Consider the following 11,091-nt stretch of genomic DNA (forward strand, 5'->3'; position numbering starts at 1 on the left):
TTACCACCATTTCCGCTGTTGTTCCCTGTAATGTCAAAGTCGAGTTTATTGCCATCTGCACAAGTCCATGTGTGCACAGGTGCAATGAAAAACTTACTTGCAGCAGCATCACAGGCACATAGCGTCATATAAGCAGCATTCACAAAAAAAACCAAACTAAACACAATCTTTACAAGAAAGAACACTAAATTAGAACAAAAAAAAATCCAAGTCCATTTTAGTGCAAAATGATCAAAGTGGTCACAAGTGTTGCTGAACCCCAGTGATTCGAGTTGTTCCAGTTGGTTCAAGAACCGAATGGTTGAAGGGAAGGAGCTGTTCTTGAACCTGCTGGTGTGGGACTTCAGGCTTCTTTCATTCATATACAAGCATTGACAACCAAATATCTGAGCCTGAATGACCCACACCCCACCACCCCCCCCTTCACAAGATGCATCCAAGGGAGAACCAGTTCTGAGAATCTGAATGAATATTCCTCTCGAACTGAGTGCCCTTCACCCTTCCACTCACTGGCTGATATTTCTTGTGTGCAACTTTTGTCAAGAGCAATGTCCATCCACCACTGTGGCATCCACCGTACTTGTGTACTGGTGCTCACTGCAGTGTGTTGCTGGAGGGTTTTGTTGCCATTTAGCTGTCTAACCTGCTGACATTTCAAATACACTGACAGAAAGCATCAGTGAAATGTTCCAGTACATTATGGTATTCCTACCTGCCTTACTGAACATGGAGCACCATTTATGCATTGCTCTGCACAATAATGTTGTGGGTGGACTGTCAACACACTCATCATGAGGACAAGTCATCTTAACATTTCTGAGGATAACTGGGTTCGGGAAATAACTTTCAGCATTTCCAACAGTGCCCTCGTCCTGAAAATGATTCAAGATTGAAGTTACCAGGACACAACAAATGCACACTAACTGGAAACACTTTAATGTGATTTTTCATAACTTAAATTTTCATGTATTAAACTTGAGATAAAAACAGAAAATGCTGGAAACCCCCAATGGGTCTGTAGCATCTGTGGAGGGAGAAACAGTTAATGTTTCAGGCCCAGGACCCTTTGTCAGAACAGAACAAACAAAACAGTAACTGTTTTCCAGTATCTGAAGCTTTTTGGATTTTTATTTCATTTTTCAACCTGAAGTCAGGTTTTTGTGCTACAAGCTTGCATAATGACACTTGTGACACTTGTAGTAAAACGTTACTTCCATAGTTTTGCCAATATCCGATTGTGAGCACTAAAGCTCTTAAAATTCTCATGATAATTACACTTCTAAAAGCACTTTCATTCATCAATTACCATTATAGCCCTGCAAAGAAATAACATTATAACTTCAAAATATACATGCTGAGGCAATCATTGGTTTGTGTAAGGATAATCATCTCGGTGTTAGATCGGATCGCACATTCTATTCATGGCATTAGTCAATATTACTAATGGTGACATAAAAAATATATAGATTAACAAAGACATCATTCAGAATATTAGAAAAGCGCTTATGTTATTAGACTCATGTTCGATAGATCCAGACTCATGGGTTCAATTCCCACCATGAATAGTGGGGAGTTTGAATTCAATTAATGAAGAAATCTGGGATATAAAGCTGGTATCAGCAATAATGACAATGCAATTACACACATTGGAATTACACACATTGCTACAGCACACATTCATGCGCCTGTACATAGTTACATGTACATGTTCAGCAAACTCTGATGTTGCCACCAAAGTGGAAAACCTCACATTTACCTCAGTCTGTCCAAATCCCACAGCGGAGCTTCTTTACATTCCTGCACACAGCCCATTCTCTTAACACCCTGCCCCCCCATTTTGTGTTGTGATATCACATTTAATTCCCTCATTTGCATCATTAATAGTGAATAGCTGGGGTCGCAGTACTGAACACTGTGGTACCCGTTACTGCCTGCCACTCGGAAAAGGACACATTTCTTTCCTACTCTATGTTTCCTCCCTGCCACTGGTTTTCAATCCACGTCAGTACTTTTTCTCTTGCTCTCTTGTGCAAGGAAAATATCTGCAAAATTTTCTCTCAGACCCATCTGGATGAGAACGAATGCAGGAGACACACTGGTCAATGGGCAACCAATTACTATAAAACGTCTAGTATGAGAATACAACAGTAAGCCTGGTTTTATGAATGAACCCAACATTAATTACTGTTTGTTGAAATAATGGACTTTTAGTTTCTTGTCAGTTTTATTACATGGGATTGCATTAACCACCTCTGAGTCCACAGGAACTGTTTCAGAGTGCAGCGAGCTGTTACGGATGCAGGCCCATGATTTGCACAATAGGTGTCCCAATTTTATCCATCCCAGCTGATCTACTTATTTTTTGCCTGCTTTTCTCCACAGATGCTGCCTGGCCTGCTGAGTTCCTCCAGCATCATTGTGTTTTTCATCTAGATTCCAGCATCTGCAGTCCTTTGTTTCTCTACTTATTTTCTTAATTTTATCTTAGCAACATGTTTAAAAATAGACAGATCACTAAAGTTGTTCAATTCTGGTATTTGTCATCATCTTCATGAGTAAAGACCAATGAAAAGTAAAAGGAAAAAAAAACTGCAGATGCTGAAAATCTGAATGAAAAATTGAATGTGTTTCATGTCAGAGACCATTCGTCAGGTCTGTCTTGAAACGTTATCTCTGTTTCTCTCTCCACAGATGCTGCCTGTCCTGCTGAGTATTTCCAGCAATGTTGCAAATGAGACAATCAAAGCTACTGAGTTTATATTTCCAACACTCCCAGTGAGTTGTTCCAAGGCCTTTATTGTCTCAGTGCAGAATTTGATTGGTGTGGCCCTAAATCACAATTTTTACAGGACAGTCCAGTGTTTAAGCCAAAGTATATGAGTCCCTGTTTTGTTAAGAAGTGGCAAATTGTCACCATATTGTCTGACTGTCTCACTTTATAATAGAGCAGAATTTAATTTTGAAAAATTGTTATGTTTCTAAAAGAATGGTATGGGGCTAAGTAGGAGTTCTGCAAATTAAGAAAAATAAAACTCCGTTAGTCTCACAACAATGCAGTCAACTTTACAACTGGATGTACTGTGATAAGTGGGGAGCACTGGAAACCTTGTTAACACTGCAGACATATCACTAAATCGCGCCTGTTCTTTTAAGAAGGATGTTCAAACAGAATTTACATGTTTGAAGAATGACACATTAGTTGCTGAAACAACTGTGTAACTTGTCAGATATCAGCATCCATGAACAAAACTAGGCAGTGAATGGAGCAGATGTGCAACTCTAAGTGATTCACATTTTTCATGAAGCAAGGTACACAAATGATCCTGTTCATGAGAGAGGGAGTTGTCTACTTACCACTTGATGCCCTCCCAATACGGTTTCAGATCTACTGTTTGCACATTGCAGATGATCAGATAACTTCACCGTCCCAAATTTCCATTTGCACAGACAAAATCCAGGGCAATCACTTAGAAACATAGAAAACCTACAGCACAATTCAGGCCCTTCGGCCCACAAAGATGTGCCAAACATGTCCCGACTTGAAACATCTCAGTGCCAGTGGCAGACAAAGAACCAGTGGCTGATTAAAAGATGTGTTCCTTCATCTCATTGCGCTGAGACACATCAAACAAAAGAGATTGCAGGTTGTCCCCAGTTCTAATGCGTTACTTTCTTCCAATGACAGGGAGGAAACGAAAAACCAACTCACAGTGGGCAGCAGAGTGGTGCGGCAGGTAGTGCCGCTGCCTCACGACTCCAGGGACCAGGTTCAATCATTACCTTCAATAAGATATTGAACTACATAAGTTTAAAACCATTGTGTTGACAAGTTACTTCCTTGAATTGAATGGAATATCCCGCATAATATTCAGGGTTGACATTTTGAGGTGGGTTTGAGATTTTTTCCCCTTGTTAAAAATGATGGATGGGCAAGGATCCAGATTACCTTCATTTAAAATAATTTTAGAGATTAGTCAACAGAGGGGATAGGACCAGGCACCTTTGTCTGAGTCACACTTTGAGAAGAGACTTCCAAAGCAGCATCAGGTGATTTGCTTTAAAACTGTTGATTCTAAGATTATTCTGATTGATTCCAATGTGTCATTTTCTCCAAGACAAGCACCGCATATTCTTGTTCCTTGGGATAGCACCACTTCTTATCAGTAGCAGTTTGAAGTAAACTTTCTGAATGTAAATATTCACACTTTATTTTGCCACTCATTATTTAATTGTGATCAGGCAAATCGGGATTAAATTTGACATGGAGTTGACATTGAATCTGCTGTATATTTCTCAGTAGTGGAAATGAAAGCTGGGAGAGGTCTATAATGTATGGGTTAACTCCACACTGATCTAATTTCTTAATAAGTATTCAGTTGCATTTTATACCATCCTGCACTCTTAGTAAATAAACCCAATGTAACTGAATGGAGTGATTTGACCCAGTGACCGGTTCTAAGTATGTGCTCCATGAAACATGCCCCAGCCAAGAGCAGCAGGAATTAATGGAGATAAGCCAAGGTCTTGTATGCTATATCTGTTTGTGGTGATGAAGTATATTCTCCTTTCTAGGGTGTGCATATTCTTTGCATCCTCTGCAGACAGCTTATTCTACCAAATTTTAACCCTCCATCTTGTGACATGGAAACAACCACTTAAATAATCCATTATGAACCAAAGTATTTCACTTTTATCTCAATACTTTACGGTTTCGCAGACCAGGTGACACTGAGAGATAATTGAACCAATGAAAACTGGCCCCATTTAGAAATTATTGGCCAGTTTTCCCACTGGAAAATGATTTAGGGTTGAGAAATTTAAATATTTTAAAAAAACCACAAAACTGGCTACAATCCCCACATCTCCAGTTAAGTGCAGCAGACTGGCCATTTAAACATAACGAGACTGGGATTTTTGCATACAGCCTTATGTGCAGGGATTCCCAGGCCTTAACCTTCAACCCAGGATAGAAAACTATATCTTTGTGAACAAGATGAGAAATTCCATCACTAATTGATGGCCAGGCAGAGCAAGACTGCTTCCACACTTGCCACTCTTCCATCCACGGCCTAAACATCTTCCCTGGGATTGATTTTTCTCAGGTAGAGCGACTTAGTCTGGACGAATCTTTGAGGGGAGGGTGTAAGTTAGGAGCGAAGTTGATGAAATTGACAAGTTCTGCACAGGTGCAGGAGGCAGCACCAATGCAGTTGTTGATGTAGCAGAGATGAGTTGGGGAGTGCTGCCAGAGTTGGAGTAAAGACTGCTCCATGTATTTTGGAACAAAGAGTGCTCCAGTCCAGATGAAGGGTCTTGACCTGAAATGTCGACTATCCATTTCCCTCCACAGGTACTGCCTGACCCGCTGAGTTCCTCCAGCAGCTCATTCTCTTGCCCCAGACTCCTGCATCTGCAGTCTCTTGTCTCGCTTGTAACCGATGGCTTCTTGACTGCGGCTGCAGCTCAATTAGATGCTGTAAAAAAAAATTAACTGCATGCTGAAGACACCCAAGTGTCCACAAAATCCAGACTGAAATGAAGCTCCATCCCTGCCCTACCAATATCCAGTCCATGTACCTGACTTTTTAAAAATTTAGTTTAAATAGCAAAGCTTATCACAGTTTGGGAAGAGAGGTTGAGTTGTTTGGAGCACTGGAATTTGTCAATGGTGCAAGCTGGGAAGGCATTTACAGCACTAGGGAAGTTAACACTGGAGAGTTACAAAAATAGAAGATGTATACAGACATAAAATTTTAAAATAGACACTGTAACTTAATCTTCAAACATCCTTTGTATTGTAAAATCCTAGGCAAGCCTTGAGGTTATACTCTCTAAACAAAAATATGTGTTTTGGAAGAGCATGCGGTACCAAAATCTGTATTTTCAACATATTTTTAAAAAATTTTAGATTATAACATTATTTTTAAAATGTGGAGGTTATAGCTTAGCTTTAAATAGTGCAGAGCAATGAGCAATACAGTGGAGCTGTTATTTTCTCTCCTGTAAAAATAATGCTGAGAACTGGTGCCTGGCTCACCGTCAGCCCGACTCCTTATTGTAATAAACCATCACTTGACTCATTAAAGGCTAGGTATCTCTGAAATTTCCTGCGGTTCCACATACCTCTCTATCAGGAATATAGAGGTCATCTGTATGAAGTATACAGAGGTCATCTGTATGAAGTTATAGGATAGAAGTCATACTATAATGTGACTAAAACTAATTGGTACTCACCTCTGTGCCCTCTTGGTTATTGCCTTATTTACAACAGCCTCACCAGAACCTGATGAAGATCCAAGGGTCACAAGGGCCAAGTACTTCATAAGAGATGAGTTCCTGGTAAATACGCACATTACTCTATTTTTAAAATTTCTGGGATACATCGCAATTTGTAAGACTTGAGATTATGTTCGGATTTCAAATCCATCCTGATGCTCTCTCTTTCGCTTTCCGTTTCTGTCTCTGTTGCTCTGTATAATTCCATAATTATCCCCTCATTCCTCCAACTTTCTGTACCTCTGATATGGAGTCGCAGAAGGGTTACATCACCGAAGGAGGTCATTTGCTCCAAGTCTGTGCCAGCTCTGTGCAAATTAGATGTCTTTGTTAATCTATACATATATTTTTAATGTCACTATTAGTAATATTGACTAATGCCATGAATAGAATGTGTGATCCGATCTAACACCGAGATGATTATCCTTACACAAACCAGTGATTGCCTCAGAATGTATATTTTGAAGTTATAATACTATTTCTTTGCAGGGCTATAACAGTAATTGATGAATTAAAGTGCTTTAGAAGTGTAATTATCACGAGAATTTTGAAGAGATTTAGTGCTCACAATCAGATATTGGCAAAACTATGGAAGTAACGTTTTACTACAAGTGTCACAAGTGTCGTTATGCAAACTTGTAGCACAAAAACCTGACTTCAGATTGAAGAGTAAAATGAAAATCCGAAAAAACTGCAGATGCTGGAAATCAGAAATAAAAACAGAAAATGCTGGAAACACCCAGTGGGTCAGGCAGCGTCTGTGGAGAGACAAACAGTTACTGTTTCGTTTGTTCTGTTCTGACAAAGGGTCCTGGGTCTGAAACATTAACTGTTTCTCTCTCCACAGACGCTGCTGACCCGTTGGGAGTTTCCAGCAATTTCTGTTTTTATCTCAAGTTTAATATATGAAAATTTAAGCCGCCACATATCTCGGAAACGTGGCAAGAGGGCTGGGCTGCAGATGAAGCTGAAACAACATGGACACAAGAACCCCCTCCCCAGAATACTACTAGCTAACGTCCAGTCCATTGAGAGCAAAGTTGATGAACTAAGGGTAAGACTGACCTACCAAAGAGAACTGAGGGACTGTTGTGTGCTCTGTCTCACTGAAACGTGCCTTACACCTGCTTCACCTGACTGTGCTATTCAACCTGAGGGCTCCTCAATTCATTGAATGGACTGTACAGAGTCCTCAGGCAAAGTTAAAGGCAGAGGGGTCTGCTTCTCAATCAATAACTTGTGGTGCTCGGACGTGATTGTCCTGGGGAGCTCCTGCTCACCCAGCCTGGAATATCTAATGGTGAAGTGCCGACCATTCTATCTGCCAAAGGAGTTCACTTCAGCTATCCTGATGGCAGTCTACAACCCACCACGATGGACATGAAGCCTGCACTCAATGAGCTATACTCCGTGGTCAACAACCTTGAGACAGGATACCCTGAGGCCCTCATCATTGTCACAGGTGACTTTAACCAGGCCAATCTCAAGAGTGTGTTACCAAAATACTATCAGCACATCTCCTGCTCCACCAGGGGTGATAACACCCTTGACCACTGCTATACAACCATCAAAGATGCCTTCTGAGCCACCACCTGTCTTCACTTTTGGAAATCAGACCACCGGGCTGTGCTCCTTCTCCTTGCATACAAACAGAAACTGAAACAGGAGGATCTGGTACAGAGAGTCGTGAAGTGCTGGTCTGAGGAAGCAGATGAGCTCTTACGTGACTGCTTTGAGACAGTGGACTGGTGCATGTTCAAAGACTCAGCTGCCAGCCTAGATGAGTATGCCACCACCATCACAGACTTTATCAGCAAGTGTGTGGAGGACTGTGTACCAAAGAGGACAATACGGGTGTTCCCAAACAGGAAACCATGGATGAACCGGGAGATCCACTCCCTACTGAAGTTGAGGACTGTTGCACACAAATCTGGTGATCCTGATCTGTTCAAGAAATCGAGATATGACCTTCGGGAAGCTATCAGGGATGCCAAGAGGCAATACCAACTCAAAATAGAGTCCCAGACCAGCCGTCAGTTATGGCAGGGCTTACATGCCATAACAGGCTACATGACGAAGACGGGCTACATAGCTAACAACAGCACATCCCTTCCTGATAAGCTGAACACGTTTTGAACAGAAGGGAAGTGGATTGTCACCACCCACCCTGACAGTCTCTGATGCAACTGAACCCATGGTCACCGTTGAGGACGTAAGATCAGTCTTCTGGAGAGTGAACACAAGGAAGGCATCTGGCCCAGATGGTGTCCCTGGCCGAGTGCTCAGATCTTGTGCTGATCAGCTGGCAGAATTATTTGCAGACATATTTCACCTCTCCCTACTTCAATCTCAGGTTCCCACCTGTTTTAAGAAGACCACTATCATTCCGATATCGAAGGAAAACAAGGTAACGTGCCTCAACGACTACCGACCAGTGACTCTGACATCCACCATCATGAAGTGCTTTGAGAGGTTGGTCATGGCACTCATCAACTCCAGCCTACCAGACAGCCTGGACCTATTGCAATTCACCTATCAGTGAAACAGGTCTACAGCGGATGCCATCTCCCTGGCCCTACCCTCAGCTCAAGAGCATCTGGACAGTAAAGACACATACGTTAGACTATTGTTTATTGACTATAGCTCTGCCTTCAATACTATAATCCCAAGCAAGCTTGTCACCAAACTTGGAGACCTAGGACTCAACACCTCCCTCTGTAACTGGATCCTTGACTTCCTAACAAACAGACCGCAATCAGTGATAGGCAGCAATACCTCCAGCATGATTATCCTCAACACTGGTGCCCCACAAGGCTGCGTCCTCAGCCCTCTACTCTACTCCCTATACACTCATGACAGTGTGGCCAGATTCTGCTCTAACTCCATCTACAAGTTTGCAGATGATACCACCGTTGTAGGCCGTGTCTCAAACAGTAATGAGTCAGAGTACAGGAAGGAGAAAGAGAGCTTAGTGACATGGTGTCATGACAACAACCTTTCCTTCAATGTCAACAAAACAAAAGAGCTGGTCATTGACTTCAGGAAAGGGGGCGGTGTACATGCACCTGTCTACGTCAATGGTGCAGAGTTCAAGAGGGCTGAGAGCTTCAAGTTCCTGGGAGTGAATCTCACCAAAAGCCTGTCCTGGTCAAATTACGTAGATGCCGCTGCCAAGAAAGCTCACCAGCGTCTCTAATTCCTCAGGAGGCTAAAGAAATTCGGTTTGTCCCCTTTAACACGCACCAACTTTTATCGATGCACCATAGAAAGCATCCTATATGGATGCATCACATCTTGGTATGGCAACTGTTCTGCCCAGGACCACAAGAAACTGCAGAGAGTTGTGGACACAGCCCAGCGCATCACAGACACCAGCCTCCCCACCTTGGACTCTGTCTTGGTGAAGCAGCTAGCATAATCAAAGACCCCACCCACCCGGGTCATTCTCTCTTCTCTCCTCTTCCATCAGGTAGAAGATACAGGAGCCTGAGGGCACGTACCACCAGACTTAAAGACAGCTTCTACCCCACTGTGATAAGACTATTGAACCATTCCCTTGTACGATGAGATGGACTCTTACCTCACGATCTACCTTGTTGTGACCTTACACCTTATTGTCTACCTGCACTGCAATTTCTCTGTAGCCGTGACACTTTACTCTGTACTGTTATTGTTTTTACCTGTACTACCTCAATGCACTCTGTACTAACCTAATGTAAATACACTGTGTAATGAATGGACCAGTACGATCAGTACGTAAGACAAGTTTTTCACTGTACTTCGAACGAGTGACAATAGTAAACCAATACCAATACCATTAAAGTGTTTCCAGTTAGTGTGCATTTGTTGTGTCCTGGTGGGTTCAATCTTAAATCATTTTCAGGACGAGGGCACTGTTGGAAATGCTGGAAATTATTTCCCAAACCCAGTTATCCTCAGAAATGTTAAGATGACTTGTCCTCATGATGAGTGTGTTGACAGTCCACCCACAACATTATTGTGCAGAGCAATGCATAAATGGTGCTCCATGTTCAGTAAGGCAGGTAGGAATACCATAATGTACTGGAATATTTCACTGACGCTTTCTGTCAGTGTATTTGGAACGTCAGCAGGTTAGACAGCTAAACGGCAACAAAACCCTCCAGCAACACACTGCAGTGAGCACCAGTACACAAGTACGGTGGATGCCACAGTGGTGGATGGACATTGCTCTTGACAAAAGTTGCACACAAGAAATATCAGCCAGTGAGTGGAAGGGTGAAGGGCACTCAGTTCGAGAGGAATATTCATTCAGATTCTCAGAACTGGTTCTCCCTCAGATGCATCTTGTGAAGGGGGGGGTGGGGTGTGGGTCATTCAGGCTCAGATATTTGATTGTCAATGCTTGTATATGAATGAAAGAAGCCTGAAGTCCCACACCAGCAGGTTCAAGAACAGCTCCTTCCCTTCAACCATTCGGTTCTTGAACCAACTGGAACAACTCGAATCACTGGGGTTCAGCAACACTTGTGACCACTTTGATCATTTTGCACTAAAGTGGACTTGGATTTTTTTTGTTCTAATTTAGTGTTCTTTCTTGTAAAGATTGTGTTTAGTTTGCTTTTTGTTGTGAATACTGCTTATCTGATGCTGTGAGCCTGTGATGCTACTGCAAGTAGGTTTTTCATTGCACCTGTGCACACATGGACTTGTGCAGATGACAATAAACTCGACTTTGACATTACAGGGAACAACAGTGGAAATGGTGGTAAATCCATAAACTGCAAACTAATGTCGGAGAGGCAGCTTTGAGGAGGATTAAATTCTAACTGGAAG

General features: G+C 42.2%; 1 protein-coding gene across 3 annotated transcripts in view; it reads left to right on the plus strand.

Moving 5' to 3' along the window:
- The window catches only part of gnas (GNAS complex locus), a 303,471-nt gene extending 293,382 nt beyond the window's left edge, over positions 1-10,089 (plus strand). For all 3 annotated transcript variants that reach the window (XM_052031132.1, XM_052031133.1, XM_052031136.1), the window contains exons 11-12: positions 6,272-6,339; positions 7,124-10,089. In XM_052031132.1, the coding sequence (XP_051887092.1) occupies positions 6,272-6,339; positions 7,124-7,450 (395 nt within the window). In that variant the 3' untranslated portion in view covers positions 7,451-10,089. The remainder of the gene's footprint in view (positions 1-6,271; positions 6,340-7,123) is intronic.
- Positions 10,090-11,091: the final 1,002 nt, after the last annotated feature.

The sequence above is a fragment of the Pristis pectinata genome, chromosome 16, assembly GCF_009764475.1.
Source record: "Pristis pectinata isolate sPriPec2 chromosome 16, sPriPec2.1.pri, whole genome shotgun sequence".
NCBI classification, from domain to species: domain Eukaryota; kingdom Metazoa; phylum Chordata; class Chondrichthyes; order Rhinopristiformes; family Pristidae; genus Pristis; species Pristis pectinata.